At 39.6% G+C, this 24565-nt stretch overlaps 1 protein-coding gene across 1 annotated transcript; it reads left to right on the plus strand.

The window, feature by feature from the left end:
* The first annotated feature begins 478 nt into the window (after nt 1–478).
* LOC112199471 (exopolygalacturonase) lies at nt 479–2448 on the plus strand. The gene is made up of 4 exons (XM_024340488.2): nt 479–745; nt 911–1231; nt 1322–1837; nt 1918–2448. Exons 1-4 carry the CDS (start codon nt 515–517, stop codon nt 2143–2145), a joined length of 1296 nt encoding a protein of 431 aa, XP_024196256.1. The 5' UTR covers nt 479–514; the 3' UTR covers nt 2146–2448.
* The last annotated feature ends 22117 nt before the right edge of the window (nt 2449–24565 follow it).

Consider the following 24565-nt stretch of genomic DNA (forward strand, 5'->3'; position numbering starts at 1 on the left):
TACCAACTGAGCTTATGTTGACAGTACAGGTCATTGAGTAGAATGCTGCGGCAGAATTCGAGGGATGCACGGCTTCATTAGTTAATCAGTTCATGAATCTTTGTCCCTGGACAACATAATTTGTTATTTTTCTTAAAATTCTGTTAATTGTGAATTTGGTGGGTAACGCAAAGATCATTAAGGAAGATGATGGAATGCATGGAGAAGAAGTAAGCCTCTACTATGGTTGGAGTGAATAGGACAATGTACACATGCACCACCTTAAACATAGGAAATTCATGCACACAAAGCAAACCCTTGACCAACTAATCAAAACCAATTAAGCAGCAGTTGTAACAATGTCTTTAATTAGATCAAAACAGAGCTATATAACAAAGAGGCGCAAAGAGGATTAGTTCATCCACATTTTAATAGTTAGGCCTCCCTTGGAGGTTTCCAATGAATATATCTCATAAAACATTATAAAATCTTATACAATTCCTCACTAGCACCTGTCTTTTATTGAAGGGTGGCCATGGCTATCAATGCAGGAATGTCTTGGCGGAGCCACGCCTTTCTTATCGTGTGCTTAGTTCCACTAGCCCATCTTGCGACCGCCCGTGAAAGACAGATAATTCCTCCGGTATTACCCGATGTTTTCCGCGGCAACAATTTGGCTCGCCATGGTAGAGCTGATCCCACTGAGAAAATCTTCAACGTTCTAGATTTTGGCGCCGTGGCCGATGGAAAGAAAGATTCAGCCATTGTAAGTGTTTTTAAAGTGTTAAAACAAGAATTTTGTAAACGAGCTTAGAATGTGATCATAACATTTGTCTGTAAATATGTGTCATTGTTACACTCTATTAAGTACTTGCATGATGAAATTATATCTACTTTGGGTCTGATATATGGTGAAATTAATTCACTGCAGTATTTCATACGAACATGGATTGCGGCGTGCCGGGGTACTCACACTGGGAAATCAAGGGTTGTGATTCCGGAAGGGACGTTCAAAGCAGGGCCAGTTATATTTCAGGGTCCATGCACCTGCGCGAAACCTATAATTGTTGAAATTAAAGGGACCGTATTAGGAGCCAATGACTTATCCTTATATGAAGAACCATACTGGATTTTATTTGAAAAGGTGGACGGAGTGATAGTTACAGGCAAGGGTACTCTTAATGGCCAAGGTTCAAGTGTCTGGAAAAACGTTGAGAGCTGCAGCGGTAGCGACTGCAGTCCACTCCCATCGGTAGGTATTGTTGAGAATTCTAAGCATTGCTAGACAATATAAAACATCCTGAGTCTCTGGAAACTAATCCGACTTAACTAATGGATGCAGAACCTAAAATTTAACGGAGTCACAAACGGGCTCATCCGCGGCATCAATTCGATAAACCCTAAGGGAGTGCACATTTTCATCACGGACAGCCAGAACATTAGGGTGCGAGCAGTCTATATCGAAGCGCCCGGAACTAGCCCTAACACCGATGGCATACACATAAGTGACTCGAACAACGTGAGGATCGCCAGAACTCACATTTCTACCGGGGATGACTGCGTCGGTATGATTCAGGGATCCACCAACATTGCCATCAACAAAGTCTTTTGCGGACCTGGACATGGAATCAGCGTTGGTAGCCTTGGCAAATACGAGACTGAAAATGATGTGAGAGGGATCATTGTCAAGAACTGCACTTTTGCCAACACGGACAACGGTATCAGAATCAAGTCGTGGCCCGGATCGCAGCCAAGTCAAGCTACCGGCATGATTTTCCAGGACCTAATCATGCAAAATGTTAGGAACCCCATCATAATCGACCAGGAGTATGGTTGTAACGGCAAATGCAACAAAGCGGTACGTACAAGAAATCAATAAATCTAGCTAACACTAGGGCTAAATTAAAATCAAATGTTCTAATTTGTGCACGAATGCAGCCATCGAAAGTGAAGATCAGTAATGTGCATTATATCAACGTTAAGGGAACCACATCATCGGATATTGCAGTGGACCTGATTTGCAGCAGCCAGTCTCCTTGTGAAAACATTGAGCTTCGTGACATTGATTTGAAGTATGTGGGTCCGAAGAAAGTTCGGTCTACCTCTCTGTGCAAGCATGCGAAAATCGGTTATGGTGGCATTCAAAACCCACCAGCTTGCCGTTGAAGAGTGGCCGCGGCCTGATCAACTACTACATATACGATTACATAGTCAGTACTGGAAAGGGGATGATGGAGAGAGGAAGAAACTGCAATTTGGGACAAGTAGAAAGGTTTGTTGGGGCTTCTATCATGTATATACATTAATTTTACGTTTTGTAATGGGGGATTATAGCTTGATTTGTGTAGTATTTATGTCTCAGAGTAGCCCTAAAAAAAATTAACTACTCTTTTTATTACTTAAGTAGTTGTACTGCAGATATACAAGAAGATAGAAAATTCTATCGTACTGGGCTATTTGCAATAGAAAATCTTAATTTAATAGCTCTTTAAAAGCCAAGTTGAGATCAATTAAATCAAACTTTTCTCTTTGATTCAAATATGTATGCTATATGATAGACCAAGAGTCTTTCCGCACTTTCAGAAGTGAGAGCTACTTACGTTTTACCAGATGGTTTGGCTAATTACAGAACCTTATAAAGTTATTAATTTAGGCGGTTTTTTTTAAGCCGTGGGTTTTGAATGTGCTCAGTGTGACTTCAACGAAGATAACAAACCATTACCAAGATCATTAGATCATACATAATGGAAAAATCACTACAAATCAACCACATGAAAACATCTGAGAATTGGCAAAGACATGCAAATTAATGGTTAATTGTCAGCACAAGTAAGAACTATCTCAGTCCCTTCTCTCCAGTGAGGGTTAGGGTTTAGAGTGATGGACAAGGGTTTTGAGTCACTCCCTGCCGGCTGGTAATTGGCTTCGCTTATGCAGTGGTGGTTGAGTGGGGTGGCGTGGGGGTGGTTTTTCTTCACAAGGTGGCTGTGTAGGATGGAAGAAGTTATTACCAACTTGACAAGACGTTTAGCAATTGTGGATGAAGAGGAGGTGAATGTCATCCAGATCGAGGAACCGAAGGAGTTTGCTTCAGGAGGTTTTGGCTGGTGGGTAGGTTGTTAACCAATAGGCCTTTCTGTTTCGAGGCGTTGTGGAGCACTATGAGACGTTATGGGTGGTGAGGGAGAAAGTGACAATTTTCCAGTGGAAAGACTCTGATCGCATTCTCTTTTCGTTTGGATCTGATGTTGATAGGAGGAAGGCGTTGGGGGGAAGTCCTTGGACTTTCGACCATGCTCTATTACTGCTTTCTGCATTCGATGGTTTGATTGATCCAAGGCTGGTCCCACTGGAATCACAGGCGTTCTGGATCCGGGTTCGAGGCATCAAACCAGATTTCATGACTCCCAAACTGGCGGAGAGAATTGGGCGTCAGTTGGGCACCTACTACCCAATAGGTGGAGGTTATAGTGATGATGGCAGCGGGAGATTTCTTCGTATACGAGTTGGATTGTCAGTTAATAGGCCACTCCACAGATGGCTAATGATTTCTTTGGCTACAGAACTTACACCGGAGAAATTCCAGCTAGAATATGAACATCTGCCCTATCTTTGTTTCTTTTGTGGTAGGCTTGATCATGTGAGCTCTGGTTGTGCCCTACATAAAGAAGGGATCATCACAGAAGAGAGGTTTGGTAGGTGGAGAACTTTGGCCAGGGATGTCTAGTCGATTGATCCGGAGGGCCAATTGAAGGGGAACCGCTTTGGATTATTCCCAAAACCAAAGCAGTGGTCCTTGAGGGCGGAGGAGAATGAAGTTGTTGGAAGGATGCGGTCTCGACAAACTTTTGAGGAGATAGGTGGAAGTCTGCAGACAGAGATGGAAGTTGATGAACGAGCTGCAGAGTGATTACACACATTTTTATGCGTGTAATTACGTTCTAAACACTAGAATTAAGCTAATCTCCAAAGTAATTATTATATAATTAATCTATTTTTATTTATATTGTAATAAATAAGCGGATTTGTGGATTTCGGAAGAAGTGGCGCAAAATTGGAGTAATTTGAGATTTTTGACAAAATGACGAATCAATGATGAGTCGGTACCTCAACTAGAAAAGGTGGATGATGATAGCTAATAAAGAAAAGAGTCGAGGAAGGAATTGGGAGCATATTTAATTAATCTAATTAGAGATTGGTATTAGCTTAATTAATAATTAAACCAAGTTGGTTTAATTACAAGGGGAGCTGCGTGCATGCATGGACAGGTTTCTATGGGTTTAATTAAGTTTCCAAAATCAGCTGCACCATCTTTTTAGTCTTCCTCTTCCAGCGACACGTGCCACCTCCACCTCCATCACTCATACTTTCTTTCTACCCTACCACAGCATGCCACATGTCCAAACCTAATCTCCATCCACTCATCCTCTCATTGAAGCAGACCAATACGACCCATATATATAACACATTCCCTATCCTCTCTCTGGATTCTCTCTCACAATAGCCGCACCACACCAAACAGAGGCAGCCCCTTTGGGCTGCTCTCTCTCTCTCCTCTCCTTCTTCTCCTCCATTTTTTTCATAGTAGTTTTAGTTTTCATTTGGGTATTTGTAGAATTTCTCACACAAGCTTCAAGGATTCATCAACCTCTACTAGATTCGAGATTTGGGTAATTGTGGGAGCTATAATTCAAAACTAGTCACGCTAGCTTCCTAGCTAATTGTGATTATCTTTGTTTTCTCCTACACTTCTCTTCTCTTTTGTATTTGAATTTTGTAATTTTGATGTCTATAATTATGAGTTGTGAGTAATTTCTTTGTTGGGGGTTAGGGTTGTGTCCCTAACCCAAATTTTGTGTAAAAGATGTTTAATTTAATGTAATGATGCAATTTTCATATGATGGATGCTTATATCTATTTTTGTTGGGTTAAAATGCATGTTTAGGAGCCTAGTCAACTCTAGGGTGTGTATTTTGAGCATGTCTAGGATGAAGTTAGAGGCTTGACCCCCTCTAATTCCTAAGCTAGAAACCTTCAATTTCGTATTCGAGGGGTTATAAGCATGGTGATTTACACCCGTTGTGTGATTGCGCGGGCGGGTCGCTTAGTAGTCTAATTCCTCGATCTCTACGCCTCTTGATGTGAATTAGTGACCCTTGAACCGGCTCTAATTCATGCCAAGTGAGTCCCTACGGCCCATGAACCGGAGTAGGAATACCATGAAAGGGAATTTCGGTCCTTGAGCCTTGAACCGCCTTGGATACGACTACCGCCAAAGTAGGGATTTGCATCCACATTATATTAGCTTCCGACACATAGAATTTGGGTGAAGGAATCTCCCTAACACCCGACATTCCCATTTATTTGGTTACACTTTTATTAATTTCTTTGCATTTTTATTAGTTGCTTTACATTTCATTACTTTTTGTTATGTTAAAATCAATTCACAAACATTGAACTATTCCACTCATTTGTGCATATCCACCACTAGGTTCTTAGTTTTGATTAGGCTTTGGTGAAAATCAAAGCCGAGCATTGCTAAGGCTTGGTGCCTTAGATTAGTTTTATTTTATTTTATTTGTTTTATCTCCTTTATTTGCTTAGTGACTTTAGTTCCGACCACCCAAGGATTGTGGGTTAGCCACTAATCCCCGTGGTACGATAACTTTGGGCATTATATTTCCCTATCTTGACAATGATACGTACGGTTGCGTAAATGTGTATCAAGTCAATGAAATGTAAAGCAATAAAAAAATAAAAATGAAATGTAAACAATAAAAATGAGAATGCCGGGTGTTAGGGAGGTTCCTTCACCCAAATCTCATGTGTCGGAAGCTAATCTAATATAGATGCATATTTCCTATTTTGGCGGTAGTCGTATCCAAGGCGGTTCAAGGCTCAAGGACCGAAATTCCCTTTCATGGTATTCCTACTCCGGTTCAAGGGCCGTAGGGACTCATTTGGCCTGAATTAGAGCCGGTTTAAGGGTCACTAATTCACATCAAGAGGCGTAGAGATCGAGGAATTAGACTACTAAGCTACCCGCCCGCGCAATCACACAACGGGTGTAAATCACCATGCTTATAACCCCTCGAATACGAAAGTGAAGGTTTCTAGCTTAGGAATTAGAGGGGGTCAAGCCTCTAACTCCATCCTAGACATGCTCAAAATACACACCCTAGAGTTGACTAGGCTCCTGGACATGCATTTTAACCCAATAAAAATAGATATAAACATCCATCATATGAAAATTGCATCACTACATTAAATTAAATATCTTTTACACAAAATTTGGGTTAGGGACACAACCCTAAAACCCAACAAGAAAATTACTCACAACCCATTATTATAGAAATCAAAACTACAAAATTCAAAGAGAAAAGAAAAGAGAAGTGTAGGAGAAAACAATGATAGCCACAATTAGCTAGAAAGCCAACATGACTACTCTTGAATTATAACTCCCACAAGGGAGGGGATCCTCTCCTGAGCTTAGTTTTCACCTGACCTACCTGAGCTTCATAGGAGATGATGACACGTGGATATTATTAAATCCAATAGTCTATAAGTACTTCATTATTTCATTCTTTCCGATATTACCCTTATCTTCAACCCTCGAATTGAGAAACTCAGCAGTTAGCAGCTTCTCTCTCATCTGTACATTTTTTTTTTGAATAACTCTCATCTGTACTTTGAAAACCGAAAACAATCTCTCTCCTCTCATATTCTCATATTCTCTTTACCTCTCTCTCTCTCTCTTCCCTTTCTATACTGTTGCATTTCCATTCAAATCCAAGACTGGAGAGGATACACTTGATAGTCATGGACAAATTCTTTTAGCTTCCATGAATGGATACACTTGATAACAAACAAAAAGATGGAAAAAAAAATGAAAGATTTGAGGTCAGGAGTGGGGAGGATGGAAAAAAGAAGACGGGTGATAAGAATTGAAATGAGGTTTCAAAGAAAAGGATAAGATTGAAAAGAATGAAATAGTGGGTTTATTTCGGTAATTAATATTGCTAATTTCAGATTTATCCAATTTAAACCCAGTTTTTTTTTCCCCTCATTCGAATACCAACAATCACTGCTTTCTCCAATCAACAAATTGAATCAGTTTCTCTCTCTGAATGAGAGAGAGAGAGAGAGAGAGAGAGCTCTAAATAGATTCCCCATCTCCCAGTCCCCTTTGCTGAGCTGCACTTTCAGAAGTCAGAAAGATCAGGAAAGAGCGAAAGAGGGATTGTAGTGTAGGGCTCCTCCAAAGTAGAGTAGGGACTATACATCGAAGATCATGGCCGGCATCATACCCAACTTCTTCTACACAGACTGAGGAAGAGAAGAACGGTAGACAGGGAGGAAAAATAGAAAGAGAAAAGCCAAGTCTGCTGCAGACCATTAGATCTAATAATATCCACGTGTCGCCATCTCCTTTAAAGCTTACGTAGGTCAGGTGAAAACTTAGCTCAGGAGAGGATCTTCTCCCCTCCCACAATTACCCAAATCTTGAATCTTGTAGAGATTGAGCACTTGAAGCTTGTGTGAGAAATTCTCTAAATATCCAAAAGAAATTATAAAGAAAAGAGGAAAAATGGAGGAGAATGAGGAGAGAGAGCAGCCCAAAGGGGCTGCCTCTGTTTGGTGCGGCTACTGAGGGTGCCTCTGTTTAGATTTCTTCTCAGTTAGAGATAGGTAGCCATTGACTTGATACACATTTACACAAGCGTACGTATCATTGTCAAGATAGGGAAATATAATGCCCAAAGTTATCGTACCACGGAGATTAGTGGCTAACTCACAATCCTTGGGTGGTCGGAACTAAAGTCACTAAGCAAATAAAGGAGATAAAACAAATAAAATAAAATAAAACTAATCTAAGGCACCAAGCCTTAGCAATGCTCGGCTTTGATTTTCACCAAAGCCTAATCAAAACTAAGAACCTAGTGGTGGATATGCACAAATGAGTGGAATAGTTCAATGTTTGTGAATTGATTTTAACATAACAAAAAGTAATGAAATGTAAAGCAACTAATAAAAATGCAAAGAAATTAATAAAAGTGTAACCAAATAAATGGGAATGTCGGGTGTTAGGGAGATTCCTTCACCCAAATTCTATGTGTCGGAAGCTAATATAATGTGGATGCAAATCCCTACTTTGGCGGTAGTCGTATCCAAGGCGGTTCAAGGCTCAAGGACCGAAATTCCCTTTCATGGTATTCCTACTCCGGTTCAAGGGCCGTAGGGACTCACTTGGCATGAATTAGAGCCGGTTCAAGGGTCACTAATTCACATCAAGAGGCGTAGAGATCGAGGAATTAGACTACTAAGCGACCCGCCCGCGCAATCACACAACGGGTGTAAATCACCATGCTTATAACCCCTCGAATACGAAATTGAAGGTTTCTAGCTTAGGAATTAGAGGGGGTCAAGCCTCTAACTTCATCCTAGACATGCTCAAAATACACACCCTAGAGTTGACTAGGCTCCTAAACATGCATTTTAACCCAACAAAAATAGATATAAGCATCCATCATATGAAAATTGCATCATTACATTAAATTAAACATCTTTTACACAAAATTTGGGTTAGGGACACAACCCTAACCCCCAACCAAGAAATTACTCACAACTCATAATTATAGACATCAAAATTACAAAATTCAAATACAAAAGAGAAGAGAAGTGTAGGAGAAAACAAAGATAATCACAATTAACTAGGAAGCTAGCGTGACTAGTTTTGAATTATAGCTCCCACAATTACCCAAATCTCGAATTTAGTAGAGGTTGATGAATCCTTGAAGCTTGTGTGAGAAATTCTACAAATACCCAAATGAAAACTAAAACTACTATGAAAAAAATGGAGGAGAAGAAGGAGAGGAGAGAGAGAACAGCCCAAAGGGGCTGCCTCTGTTTGGTGTGGTGCGGCTATTGTGAGAGAGAATCCAGAGAGAGGATAGGGAATGTGTTATATATATGGGTCGTATATATATGGGTCGTATTGGTCTGCTTCAATGAGAGGATGAGTGGATGGAGATTAGGTTTGGACATGTGGCATGCTGTGGTAGGGTAGAAAGAAAGTATGAGTGATAGAGGTGGAGGTGGCACGTGTCGCTGGAAATGGAAGACTAAAAAGATGGTGCAGCTGATTTTGGAAACTTAATTAAACCCATAGAAACTTGTCCATGCATGCACGCAGCTCCCCTTGTAATTAAACCAACTTGGTTTAATTATTAATTAAGCTAATACCAATCTCTAATTAGATTAATTAAATATGCTCCCAATTCCTTCCTCGACTCTTTTCTTTATTAGCGATCATCATCCACCTTTTCTAGTTGAGGTACCGACTCATCATTGATTCGTCATTTTGTCAAAAATCTCAAATTACTCCAATTTTGCACCACTTCTTCCGAAATCCACAAATCCGCTTATTTACTACAATATAAATAAAAATAGATTAATTACATAATAATTACTTTGGAGATTAGCTTAATTCTAGTGTTTAGAACGTAATTACACGCATAAAAATGTGTGTAATCACACCCCCACACTTGAACTTTGCTTGTCCCCAAGCAAACTAAATGTAAACATAATCCGAAAATCTACTAATTAACAAACAGAAAAGAAATGTAGCATTAACCTTTCCAACCATAACCCTCGGAGAACTAATTATGTATATGACCATGAAGTTGACAAATCACAACATAATAATTTTGAATTTGTAAGGTAATTGGGATGCACATGTGAGAAATGCTCAAGTATATGCATGTGATATCCATACATCAAATCAATCCACCATAGTCAAATAGGCACATAGAAGACTCGATATAACTCACTAAACTCACAAAGTTTCACTAAATATTACCGCTCAAGTGTTTAGAGGTTACATGTATTTCACTCAAAAGCAATTTCACAATACGCGTCGCCATATGCTTGCTCTTCGATCTCATCTCCGCTAGGTAACCCACAACATTCAAGATTAAGGGGTCTTTTATTTGGTTGTAATGGGGCTAAGGGAAAGTGGCTATAAGAAATAAAGGATAGGGAAAGACAAAGTCCTTGAAAATCGGTGAAGCAACTCTCTCTTGTAGAGATTTAAGACTTTGCTTACAAATGCTAACTCACTCACTCTAATCCCAATGTACAACCCACGCTAAACTACGTAATACTTTTTTTTTTTCTTTACACAACTTTCTTCTTCTTTTTTTTTTTTTTTTTCTTTTTTTTTTTGTTCTACTTTTCTTTTCCTTGAACTTTCTTTCTATTTTCACAAACTTTTTTTTTTTTTTATAACTTTCTTTTCTATACAAATCACTCACCCCCACACTTATTCTTTTGTAACTTCACACTTTTGACTTTTTCTTTCTTTTGAAGCACTCAAACATAAAGTCATTCTCTCGAATCGCTTCACCAACTACCATGGAAGGGTAGGATAAAAGTGTTTAGGCTAGGTAGGGATTTGTGGTGCAAATGAATAAAAGGGCTAAATAAATAAATAGGCTCAAAGTGGCAATCTAGTGGTAAATATCTTTGGGCACATGCTTCTTTGGCCATGGTGATATATAGTCCTAATGCCTCAATCCTTTCTATCATGTCGCAAGCTAAAAGTAGCCTTGAGAGGTCTCAAGCAAGTTCTAGATACGCAATGTCATGAAATTGTACACACATGAAAGAATAAGTGAATGAACGATGCATACACTATAGATATAGGCACAAAAGCTCACAAATAAGGCATGCAAGTTAATCGAATAATCTATATGCTTCTCTAATTATGATGAACGAACCTAACATAGGCTATGTGCACACATATAGTCAAGCATAGACCACATATACACTTAATCACAAAACAAATTCAAAGTCCTAGATCATGCTCAATCTATCCACAATCATAACAAGTTAAGTTCATGTCTCATCATTGGGGTTGGAAAAAGGGCATTAACCACTAATATATAATTACAAAAAGCTAATCTAAAAAAAATAATTCCTTTTTTTTTTTTTCATAGGCGCCCGAGCCCTCACCCCCACACTTAAAACCAACATTGTCCTCAATGTTGTAAAGTGAGCTCGAAAGCTAAATCCGTGTTGGATTTAGGCATGAGAGTGAAGTCCAGGTGAAAGCACAAAAATTAACATGAAAATAAAAATCTAAATGCGGAGTAAAGTTACGGAAAACCCCCTTTGTAGACACCTCCATTGCTCACAACCTTCGGAGAAGAAAATATGAGACACCAACCTCAAGGCACAAGGCCTTGACTTCCTTAATGTATGCTCCAAGCTAGCTCTAGGTGCTCCTGAAAGATCGACTCATTTGAGAAATATAGTGTCCAAAGAGCAATGCGTCACAAGTAGCCCATCAAAGAATAAGGACAAAGATCCTCCATTAAAATCGTAGGCTTGGTCACCCTCAATACACCTCACAACATCCCTATAATGACCTCCATTGAAGAATTGAAGTGCAATAAGTCCAACCACCCCGAGTGAACACAAACTAGTGAGTGCGGAAAACTTCCAGCAATGACCTTTCTGTCTTCAAATGTCCATATCTCATACTCAGAAAGTGATAATCAGGTGAGGCCACTTGAAATGGAAAGTAAACTCAGAGAGCTTTCTATCCATATAAAGTTAGCCACCCATCTCCAATTGAAATGAAAATTAAAGCTGGTCAAACTTGCCAATCTGTCATGAAGTTTTCTGCTGACCCTTAGTCACCAAAACTGTAATATCTGAAGCTCCAGAGGTGCAAAGAGCGTGAACCAACTGGATACGAAAGTAGACTCATGAATATATCTGAAGATAAAATTTCACTAAAGTATCATATCTGAGTCAAACATCGTTGGCCTCCAAACTCACTGATCTGTTCTGTAGTTTCTGCTGTACCCTGTTTCTGACCTCTGTTACTTGGAACACTATATCTGAAGCTAAGAAGGTTCAAATCAAAAACTGTTTCTTCTACATATAGAAGACATGAGAAAATACATCTCTGAAAATTTTTAGCTCCAAATTGCTTAGGATGTAGAAGGTGTAGCTTCCCAAAGTCACTCTACAGTAGCTGCCTCTGTTCTGAACTTCATGCATCGACCATTAAATAAATAGAGCTCCAGTGACTGAAAGTGGTTCAAATTTTGGCACAAGACAGTAGACATATAGAATAATAGCGCCAAAAAATTTCAGCTCAAAATAACATGTATAATGGAATCTATAGTCACCCAAATTCAACTGAATTTCAGGACAGAAACTGCTCACTACCAAAATAATTCTCCTTCACATTTCCAACTCCGGATACCTCCCATCCTCCCAAAAATGACCAAAAAGCTTTATTCACCATAAAAGTAAACTACTAAAGGAAGAAATAATACCGATGATGTGCTAGAGTTGCCTCCCTAGCGAGCGCTTTGTTTAAGGACTTCATTGCCGGTCCATAGAACGTGAACTTTGTCAAGGTGGATACTTCTCAAGTACGACCACCCTATTGTTTGGGGCTAAGGGACTCCTAGACATGTCATAGAGGCAAGACCAAGAGCTAACTATGAATATTCCAATTGGTGGCCAAAAGTGTAGCTTCTTAATCTTCCCCTTCTTCTCAATTATTCTTGTAGGAGCCAACCTTGCCTTCTCCTTCAAAAGTGGTGTAGAAATGATGCTCATAGGAAAAATAGGTGGTAGAAGCTCTTGAGAGTGATGGGAAAGGGTGAGTGCAAGTGCTCCATTTCCTTTGCAATCCATCACCTCATTGTAGAAACATTGACCACTTAATGGTGGATTGGGAGGTAAAAGTACCTTGATCCCAATCCTCTCATTAAGAATGTAAGTGCTCAATGTCCTACTCTCCACCTTGGGAAGCTCATGATGGATCTTCTTGGATGTAGGAGGAGAGAAAGTCCTTAACTCTTCAATTTCTTCATCATCACAAAGTATTGAAGGACTATCTTCCTCAATGGGAATATCAACCTCAACAAATAAGGGATTATGGTGTATGACTTGAAGCTCCGCATCCTCCTCAATGAATAAGGGATTATGGTGTAGGACTTCAAACTCCGCATCCTCCTCATTAGACAAGCCATCCTCTTCTTCGGAATCATCTTCAAGTATCTCCCCTTCATTTGGAAGCTTAGATTGTACCCATTCCGCCGAAGAGTAGTCTCTCACCCCACTTGCATTGGAACTTTCATAACCAAGCCCACTTTCTTGTACATCAACATCACTATAATCATCTTCAATTTGCATAAACGACTCTTGCTCAAGATGCTTGACATGTACATTTTCTCTTAAAATAGGCTTCACTTGGTCAAAGAAAGATTCATGCTCATGAAAAATTGTGAAGGGTAGCTCTTGTGCAAGACTCGCCTCAAGTTGCTCATTGGTATGTATAAGTATTTCTTGAGAAGCTTGCAATCGAGCTTGGGACGCTTGCAATTGAGCTAGAAATTCTTCAAGAGAAGGCTTCCTAGACTCATACGCTTGCTCATGAGGATATCCTTCAGACACCATGGTTTCTTGTGAAATCCTAACTTGAGAGGCTTGTAATAGAGCTTGGGAGGCGTGCAATTGAGCTAGTAGTCCGTCAACAAATTCCTTACTAGGCTCATAAGCTTCTTCTTGTGGATATGCATTGGGTATAAATGTCTCTTGATACATGTCCATCTTGTACTCACACTCTTGCATAAAATCCGGGCACTCAAATCTCGAAGAGCACTCAAAAGGTGAATGCCACGGAGAATTACACAAAGCACAAGGTTGGTTGTAAAAAGGCATTGGGCTCTCGATATAGGGATTCCACTCCATCGATCCATAGCTCAATGTGATCAGAAAATCAGTACCTATGAATTCCCAAGAATGAGATAAGTAACCAAGAATTAAAAAGAAAATAGAAAAATAACTACACAATAAAAACTAAATTAATTAAACTACAATTTTTTTTTTTAAACAAATAAATAAAAATATGCTAGTGACCTAGAACCGATTTACCAAGGGATTAAGGCTATTAAACCCTAATCCCCGGCAACGGCGCCATTGACTTGATACACATTTACGCAAGCGTACGTATCATTGTCAAGATAGGGAAATATAATGCCCAAAGTTACCGTACCACGGGGATTAGTGGCTAACCCACAATCCTTGGGTGGTCGGAACTAAAGTCACTAAGCAAATAAAGGAGATAAAACAAATAAAATAAAATAAAACTAATCTAAGGCACCAAGCCTTAGCAATGCTCGGCTTTGATTTTCACCAAAGCCTAATCAAAACTAAGAACCTAGTGGTGGATATGCACAAATGAGTGGAATAGTTCAATGTTTGTGAATTGATTTTAACATAACAAAAAGTAATGAAATGTAAAGCAACTAATAAAAATGCAAAGAAATTAATAAAAGTGTAACCAAATAAATGGGAATGTCGGGTGTTAGGGAGATTCCTTCACCCAAATTCTATGTGTCGGAAGCTAATATAATGTGGATGCAAATCCCTACTTTGGCGGTAGTCGTATCCAAGGCGGTTCAAGGCTCAAGGACCGAAATTCCCTTTCATGGTATTCCTACTCCGGTTCAAGGGCCGTAGGACTTCACTTGGCATGAATTAGAGCCGGTTCAAGGGTCACTAATTCACATCAAGAGGCGTAGAGATCGAGGAATTAGACTACTAAGCGACCCGCCCGCGCAATCACACAACGGGTGTAAATCACCATGCTTATAACCCCTCGAATACGAAATTGAAGGTTTCTAGCTTAGGAATTAGAGGGGGTCAAGCCTCTAACTCCATCCTAGACATGCTCAAAATACACACCCTAGAGTTGACTAGGCTCCTAAACATGCATTTTAACCCAACAAAAATAGATATAAGCATCCATCATATGAAAATTGCATCATTACATTAAATTAAACATCTTTTACACAAAATTTGGGTTAGGGACACAATCCTAACCCCCAACAAAGAAATTACTCACAACTCATAATTATAGACATCAAAATTACAAAATTCAAATACAAAAGAGAAGAGAAGTGTAGGAGAAAACAAAGATAATCACAATTAGCTAGGAAGCTAGCGTGACTAGTTTTGAATTATAGCTCCCACAATTACCCAAATCTCGAATCTAGTAGAGGTTGATGAATCCTTGAAGCTTGTGTGAGAAATTCTACAAATACCCAAATGAAAACTAAAACTACTATGAAAAAAATGGAGGAGAAGAAGGAGAGGAGAGAGAGAGAGCAGCCCAAAGGGGCTGCCTCTGTTTGGTGTGGTGCGGCTATTGTGAGAGAGAATCCAGAGAGAGGATAGGGAATGTGTTATATATATGGGTCGTATATATATGGGTCGTATTGGTCTGCTTCAATGAGAGGATGAGTGGATGGAGATTAGGTTTGGACATGTGGCATGCTGTGGTATGGTAGAAAGAAAGTATGAGTGATGGAGGTGGAGGTGGCACGTGTCGCTGGAAGAGGAAGACTAAAAAGATGGTGCAGCTGATATTGGAAACTTAATTAAACCCATAGAAACTTGTCCATGCATGCACGCAGCTCCCCTTGTAATTAAACCAACTTGGTTTAATTATTAATTAAGCCAACTTGGTTTAATTATTAATTAAGCTAATACCAATCTCTAATTAGATTAATTAAATATGCTCCCAATTCCTTCCTCCACTCTTTTCTTTATTAGTGATCATCATCCACCTTTTCTAGTTGAGGTACTGACTCATCATTGATTCGTCATTTTGTCAAAAATCTCAAATTACTCCAATTTTGCGCCACTTCTTCCGAAATCCACAAATCCGCTTATTTACTACAATATAAATAAAAATAGATTAATCACATAATAATTACTTTGGAGATTAGCTTAATTCTAGTGTTTAGAACGTAATTACATGCATAAAAATGTGTGTAATCACAGAGCTACCGACGCAGCCCCCATTCAAACACCGTCGTGGAATTCCGGTAGTGAAGGCTCCTGATCTTTCTCTGCCATTAAGTTTGAGTGATTCTCGGGCTTTGATTGAAATTGATGGAGAGAAATTAGTGGAGCATGATTATCGGGACAAAGGGGCAGAAAATCTGGGAGTCGGGGCTGGCATCTGTGATTTAGGGTGCGTTTGGGGGGGGGGGGGGGGGGGGGTTGGGTTTTCTCCCCCGCTTATAAGCACCTTGTTAGTGTGAGTCATCATTCCCTATTAGGAATAGACTATAAGAGAATATATTGTTGTAACCACTTACCTTGTATATGTTGTGTAGTACAGTCTTGTTATCTTTGACTTGGTATCAGAGCAAAGATCCGAGAGGACTTTGTCTCTTTCTATTTTTTGTTTTAGTTTGAGGAATTTAATTCAAAAACCCCATTGTTAGGGTTATTCTGCCCAAGAACGATCAAAGCATCTTCTTCTTGGACGTCATTCAGACCGTCCTCGTCTCTCCAAGACCGCCTGCGTCTTCCTCCGGCGCCGAAGGTCAGCTTGTCCAGTTCGTCCTTCTCCGCTCCACCTGTTGACTACCCAGACCGCCATCGCTCCTCCTTCTTACCGTAGTTTTCAGTTCGCAGCCCTGATCGTCGTCGCTTCTCTTCGACAAAATTCTGCAGTCAACCCAGATCGCCGTCTCCTCTCTTCGACTAGATTCTTCAGTTTGCAGCCTAAGTCCGACTAAATCCTGCATTTCGTCGCAGCCCACAGATTGACCAGTTTCGACTCAGTCCTGCATCACGATCTCCCAGTCAACTCGCCTCCATCTCTGTCAACTCGCCTCAACTCGATCAACTCACCTCAGTCAACCCTAAGCCAACAGGTTCCAAAAAAAATAAATTTATTATTCTTATTTATGCTGCGTACTTCGGAATTTGTGTTCTTTCCTATTTGTATTATTGCAATGGGTGGTGATGACAGTGAAGGTCAGAGTTCCAGGATCAATGAGGTCCAGAAAGTTGAGGAATCTGTCCGCAGTTCATATGGAGATTCTTTTGGAGGTACGAAACTCAATGGTACCAACATTCGAACGTGGAAGAAGATTATGTTTGTCCATCTTCGTGGCATACACAAGATGGGGCATGTGACTGGAACAACCAAAGCTCCTAGTGAGGAGGATGTGGATGACTATACTAGGTGGGAGGATGATGATGGATCTGTGATGGCAATCTTATTCAAAGCTATGACTGAAGATGTGCTACAGTTGGTAGAAGAGTGTGAGACTGCTGAAGCAATATGGAAAACATTGGGGGATCTGTATACAAATGAATCTGATTTTATACAGGTTCATGAATTGATATGCAAAGCTGCCAGTATGCAACAGAATGGGCAACTAGTAGTTGTGTATTTCACTAAGCTGAAGAATGTATGGGCTGAGATTGATCAGAAGCATCCTTGCAAGATCAAGAATCAGGAAGATCTTGTGTAGTATCAGAAAGAGAAGGAACTTGAAAGGGTTCATGTATTCTTGAGAGGACTTGATGAGAAGCATAGCAGTGCCAAGGGAGAATTACTCAGAATGACAGACCCTCCTAATCTGAACACAACTTTTACATACATTCGTAAGGATGAGTCTCAGCAGGAAAGTGTCAAACATGAACAGGTTGAAGTATCTAGCCTAGCCATTCAGGCCAAGTCACCGGCACCTTTCCTTCAGCAACAGAGTGTTCAGCCCCACTTCATCAGCAAGGTTTCCCACAAAGCTTCACCAACCGCTCCCGTCCTCAATGTTCTTATTGCAACGACCTTGGGCATGTTCGAGAGACTTGTTGGAAGTTGAATCCACACCTTAAACCTAAAAAGCAAGGTTATCGTCCTAAGGCAAAAGCAGTTGTTGTTCAATTGGTTCAAGAACCAGATTTCTATGGAGTGGCTGGCCAAGATCATCATACAGCAGGTGGAGGTACTCCTACAGCCTCTATAGCTGGTCGAGGTAAAATTGGTATGGCTTTAAAGGTTTCTCACTTTGTTGGTTCTGATACATGGATTATTGATTCTGGTGCCTCCGATCATATGACTTATGACAAATCATATTTTACTGAATTGTCTTCCCCACCAGTGTCCTATGTAACAAATGCCAATGGTGAGGCCTTTCCTGTGTTAGGGTCAGGGCCAGGGCCAGTTCGTATTACTCCCACCTTAGAACTTCATAATGTGTTATATGTGCCTGACTTGTCTCACCATTTGATATCTGTTCCCCAGTTGAATACTGAATCTAAATGCTCCGTAACCTTTTATCCTATGTATGTGATTTTTCAGGATCTTCTCACCAGGGATATAATCGGTCGGGGGTATCTGAGGGGCAGGTTGTTCCATCTGGATCAGACATGCGCAGGAGAGAAACTAGGAGAACAGTCTCGTGCCGCTTTGACTTCGAGTTCTGATAAGCTAAGTGAAATTTGGTTGTGGCATCGCCGTTTAGGGCATCCCTCTTTTAGTCTTATGTGAAAAACCATGCCTACTTTGTTTATTGGTGTGGATGAGTCTATTTTACATTGTGAAACATGTGTTTTGGCAAAGAGTCATCGTGCTACTTATTCTCCTAGTATTTCTAATAAAAGTGTTACTCCTTTTGAGTTGATTCATTTTGATGTTTGGGGACCTTCTAGAGAACCCACTGTATCGAGTATGAGATACTTTGTGTTGTTTATTGATGATTGTAGGAGATTGTCATGGGTTGCTCTTCTTAAAACCAAAGATGAAGTATTTCCAGCTTTTCAAATCTTTCGCACTCTTGTTCAAACACAATACCGTAGCACCATTAAAGTCCTTCGTTCTGACAATGGGGGAGAATATGTTAATCATGTTTTCCAGGAGTTTTTCAAAACCCATGGGATTGTTCACCAAACTACATGTCCACAAACACCATAACAAAATGGAGTGTCTGAAAGGAAAAACCGTCATTTACTTGATATGGCTTGTGCCCTTCTCTTTAGTGCTCATATGCCTAAGTATCTTTGGGGCGATGCTATACATGCTTCCTCCCATCTTATCAATCGTCTCCCATCCAGTGTTCTTCAGGGAAAAATTCCATTTGAGGTTCTTGCAACTCATGTCTCCTTACCTTCATTTCATAATCTTCTAGCTCGTGTCTTTGGTTGTGTTGCTTTTGTCCATGTCCCTAAAAATCAAAGGTCTAAGTTGAATGGCCGGGCACTTAAGTGTGTGTTTGTTGGTTACGGAGGCTATCAGAAGGGGTACAAATGTTATCATCCACCTACCAGAAAGTACTATATCACTATGGATGTTACTTTCTTTGAAGATATGAGTTATTTTTCCTCTTCGGATACAGCTCTTCAGGGGGAGAATTCATATTTTGAAGAGCTGTATCATGGAGAGGGGGAGGAATAAGAAGAAGAAGGAGAAGTCAGACAGCCAGGAGGTATTTTGACTGATCCGGTTGAGACTATTAGCACACCGCCTCCAGCAGCAGAAGCTCCAGACATCCAAGCACCAGTCTCCATCACTCAGAATGATGTTGAAGACACATCTGCCCCTCCTGCCATTGCTTCTACCCCTGACCCACAACTTCCTGGTACTGAAGATCACCAATTTGAGGTATGTCCATCCACTGATACTAGTAGTAGTGAGTCTAATATTGAGCAATATGTGTTACCACATAGGACCACTCGAGGTCAATCAACCAAAAGATATGAACCTACTCTTACAGCCAAATCAAAATACCCAATAGCCAACTATATGTCCACTAGGAGGTTGTCTAAGTCATATGAATCATTTTTGAATCAAATATCTGCTGTATCAGTACCTAACAAAGTGCAGGATGCATTGGGAGATCCAAAGTGGAGGAAGGCAATGGATGAAGAGATGGAGGCGTTGCAGAAGAACAATACTTGGCAACTTGTGCCTCCACCACAAGGCAAGAAGGCTGTAGGTTGTCATTGGGTGTTTACCGTGAAGCATAATGCAGATGGATTAGTGAATCGGTACAAAGCACGCCTTGTAGCAAATAGGTTCACTCAGACATATGGTATAGACTATGACGAAACTTTTGCTCCTGTTGCCGAGATGAATACTATTCGGGTTCTGCTCTCGTTCGCTGCTAGTTTAAACTGGCCACTCTGACAGTTTGATGTCAAGAATGCATTTCTTCATGGAGAGTTAGCCGAGGAAGTGTACATGAGCCTTCCACTGGGGTATGTAGTTACTTCTCCTGGTGAGTTTGTATGCAAATTGAGAAAATCTCTGTATGGTCTCAAACAGTCACCTCGTGCTTGGTTTGGAAGATTTTCACAGTTCATGCGGAAGGTTGGTTACAGGCAGAGCAACTCAGACCATACCTTATTCCTCAAGCATCAACAAGGGAAGGTAACAGCTCTAATTATTTATGTGGATGATATGGTAATCACTGGTAATGATACTGTTGAGATGGATAGACTGCAGAGACAGCTAGCTTCTGAGTTTGAGATGAAGGACTTGGGTGAGCTTAAGTACTTCTTAGGAATTGAGGTAGCCAGGGGGAGAGAAGGAATCTATCTGTGCCAAAGAAAGTATGTCCTTGACTTGCTGACAGAGATAGGTTTGTTGGATTGCAGACCTATTGATACTCCTATTGAGCAGAATCATTGTTTAGCAGAGTATCCAGATCAGGTACCTACTGATCGAGCTCGCTATTAGAGGTTAGTTGAGCGCTTGATTTATTTGGCTTATACTAGACCAGATGTGGCATATGCAGTAAGTGTGGTGAGTCAGTTCATGCATAATCTGAGTGAGAGTCACATGGATGCTGTTATGCGAATTCTGAAGTACTTGAAGTCAGCTCCAAGAAGGGGAGTACTGTTTTCTAAACACAACAACATTCTTAAGGTTTGTGGCTTCACAGATGCAGATTGGGCTGGAAATATCACAGACAGGGGGTCGACATCAGGTTACTTTACTTTTGTGGGAGGTAATTTGGTTACATGGAAGAGTAAGAAACAGAAAGTTGTGGCTCGTTCTAGTGCTGAGGCTGAGTATAGAGGTATGTCTCATAGAGTATGTGAATTGTTATGGCTGAGAAATCTGTTACGTGATCTGGGTTGAAACTCAAAAATACCATGCAGTTGTATTGTGACAACAAGACAGCTATTGACATATCATAGAATCCAGTACAACATGATCGTACTAAGCATGTGGAGGTTGATCGTCACTTTATAAAGGAGAAGGTAGATGCCAAAATTATTAGCTTTCCTTTTGTTCCAACTGAAGAGCAACTTGCAGATGTACTTACCAAAAGAGTTTATAGGAATGCGTTTTATGACTCACTAAGCAAGTTGGGCATGGTTGATGTATATGCGCCAACTTGAGGGGGAGTGTTAATGTGAGTCATCGTCCCCTATTAGGAATAGACTATAAGAGAATATATTGTTGCAACTACTTACTTTGTATATGTTGTGTAGTACAATAGTACACAATAGTTGTAGTACGATTGTAGTCTGTTTATATACCCCACAGAATGGGTGTAATAATATATCAAACAATTCATTCTCTCAATCTTGTTATCTTTGACTCACCTGAAGCATATATGTTTGGTAAACTTGCTTTTGCCCGGCTTTTCCCAGAAGCCATTGCTTCTTTGGACGAAAAGCAGAAGGCAGCAACCCCTTGCTTTTAGAAGCAGGCAGCAACTTTTCTCACTGTAGCGGTATGCACTGTAGTTTAATGAAATTTTCAAAATACCGGGATATATCCTCTCTTCCTTTCATCAATTACACCACAATGCCATAAAACCTTTCTCTGCACAAACGACCATCTCGCTGACTGCCTCCTCTCATTCGTGGTCTTCAATCGAAGCCTCAATCCAATCCACAGAATTTCGTACTAGGCTCTGAAAATCGAAAGCTCTCCAGGTATTAATAACGCCTCTCTTTTCCATTTTAGTTCCAATTTCATCTTTCATTTCGCACTCTATGATTCCCTTTCTGGGTTCTTCTTTGTTTCACTTGATGCTTCTCTGGCTTTTATATTCAAATCCTTGAATTTGTTGATCAAGGTACTGGTATAACTGATCTTTACCTAGAAATTTTGGCTTTGGCTTAGAAAAGGAAATACTTTGCTTAGTTTTTTTGTTCGTTTGTTAAGTTTTCCTCCGGTATAAGTCTAATATCAGTTTCTTATTATAATTATGAAATGGTCTTATTCATGTTAGGGCAGCATAAGAAACTATTACCTATGTAGAAAGGAAAAAAAAGACATGGTCAAGGCACTGATCATCTTTATGCGTTGTATTTTTTGCTTGGATAAATAGGTAGTCTCCTAGTTCATTTTTGAGTGCAGAAGCATGATGTATTTGAAACCGACCTAGTTCTAACCAAGGATTCAAAGTTTGGATCTTTGTGTAGGTTGAGTTACTTGATGACATTGCTTGTTTGTGTTGTCATATGGCCTTTATTTCTTGTATGACTAGTGAACAAATCTAATACCGTAAAATGAGTAGGCTGGATTGAAAGCAATCTAATACCCTCTGGATTGGGAGTCTGTAATTGCCTAATCTGACTCCTATATATGAAAATTTTGATCTCTTCAATTGCTCGTGATTCGAATGGTCTGTTGGTTGCGGGCAGAGCAATAAAGACGATGGCCCCTTTTGCAATGGCTGTAGAAGCTTTGGCTATTAGAGAAGCTATGCATCTTGCCAACACTTTTCTGTTGCAGGATATTTTCATTTCTTCTGACTCTCAAGATATTATTAACTCTCTTAGACAAAATAGCCCTGCTTCGGATTCGACAGCAGCTAATATTCTCTCTCAAGTCCAGTATCTCCTTTCAACCCGGCATTTTAACTGGTTGTGGACCAGTAGAAAGGCAAACAAAGCGGCACATATTGTTGCTTCGTTAGTCTACAGTGGGAGGTGTCCTTCTAACTGGGTTCAGCACCCTCCTTCTCCTTTAGCTGCAGTTCTTGTTTTTGACAGTTTACCTGGTCCTCCTCACTTGTAGAGGCTGTTGTTTGTATCATTCTATTTGTTGTTTCTCTTAAGGGTTCTTTTCCCCTTGTGTTTTTAATGATATTCCCCTTTGCCAAAAAAAAAAAAAAAAAAAAAAAGGTTTTCAGATCATGAAAATACCCATTCTTGGTTTGTCATTTTTACTAGCAGCTTTGTTCAGAGAAGAGAGGGAACTGTCATACTTTTGTCTTCATGTTATGTTGCAATAAAACAAAATGCAGATTCATTGTGTTATGTTGTCCTTTCATGCTGTTCTAACCATGCAAGGATTCATAAATGTCTAATACTAGAAAATTAACTCGCGCTTTGCCGCGGATTTTGTTCTTGTAAAGAAATTAGAAGGATCAAATAAGAAACAGAAATTATCATACATCATTTATATAGTAAAAGAGTTTTTATATATGTTACATTTTAGCTAAAGTTTGTTTAATTGGAGCTAGTACAAAAATGCTACTGTTACAAAAGTGTTATAAGTTAAGCTAACAAAGGCCAGGTGGAGGTTTTTCAACAATTGCTCCAGTAGTTCAAAAGTCATAGCTGCAGGAGATACTGGAGTTGGTTACCAAAAATTGTTTCTGGAGTTTGTTCAAAAAGCTGATAACTCCAGTTATAACTGTACAAAGCACTCCACTTCATTTATTTACTGCACTTGTACAAAAAGTGAAATTGCTATAGCTACGTACAACTACATAAAATGGATCAGTTTAGCATAGGTTATAGTTGCACAACATAGTTATTTACATTCAGTCAGTTTTTTATTTCTGATATTGTTTCTTAATTGCTGATGATGATGTTGATGATGGTGGCATTTTTGTTGCATGTTTGGCCTCCTTATCACTTTAAACCAAAGAAAATATAGTTAGAATTGTGAGGAGAATTGAAAACAATAGCATATAAGCCACCAGATAATGCACCACCAAAACTGATTCCATCTCTCTTTTCTTTCTAATTTTTGGTTTATTCATTGATGACTTGTATGCAATAGCAAAATATCACAGATGGCACAAACCAAAACCAATAACAGGAGCAATTACTTTATGAATCCAGGAAGCAAGTAGGATAAATCAAAAAATTGAGGAATTTCAATAGTGATATGAAAATCGAAATGAAAAGTAGAAAGATTGAGAACTTAGTTGTTATAATTGCACAATTTGTTACTCAAAGATAACCATACAGTTCAATCTAAAGTGAATTACTGTGAAAATGCACAGAAAAAAGCTAATTACAAATGGTACTTTATGCAAGTTAATATTGTAAGCTGTACGTATGCTTTTATCAAGTGTAAATACATGGATTCTATGGTGTTCTAAGTTGTGCAAGAGTTAGAGAGGACAGAATGATAAATTCAATTTCTTTCTTTTAGTCTAGTGGAATTGCCATTTTCAAAAAAGTAAAATGATTTTTATGTTCAGACAGGGCTGCGGTCCATTTAATTATACAGTGGACTATCTAGTAGCATTTTAGAATGTTTGGTAATGTGTTAACTAGGGCATCTTGTTCAATCTTCTGCAACCTTTTTCTTGTCCCATTCTTTAGCATTCACATTTGTAGGAAAGGCTTTCGCAGATAAAAAGATTAGTGAATTGTGAACAACCAAAATGTGTTATTATATGTAATTGTTGCAAGTTGGCATTTAATTTTGCTGATTTACGATTTTTATGTTTGATTTCATTTTTCTTCCATAGGTACTAAAACTTGGAGTTATAGA

Source organism: Rosa chinensis, chromosome 4, assembly GCF_002994745.2.
Source record: "Rosa chinensis cultivar Old Blush chromosome 4, RchiOBHm-V2, whole genome shotgun sequence".
Classification (NCBI taxonomy): Eukaryota; Viridiplantae; Streptophyta; class Magnoliopsida; order Rosales; family Rosaceae; genus Rosa; species Rosa chinensis.

Bases quoted from the DNA above. Each gene is read 5' to 3' on its own strand.
- LOC112199471 (XM_024340488.2), top strand. From the start codon at position 515: ATGGCTATCAATGCAGGAATGTCTTGGCGGAGCCACGCCTTTCTTATC. The intron at 1,232-1,321 runs GTAGGTATTGTT...TAATGGATGCAG, and splicing joins ACTGCAGTCCACTCCCATCG to AACCTAAAATTTAACGGAGT. The intron at 1,838-1,917 runs GTACGTACAAGA...GCACGAATGCAG, and splicing joins ACGGCAAATGCAACAAAGCG to CCATCGAAAGTGAAGATCAG.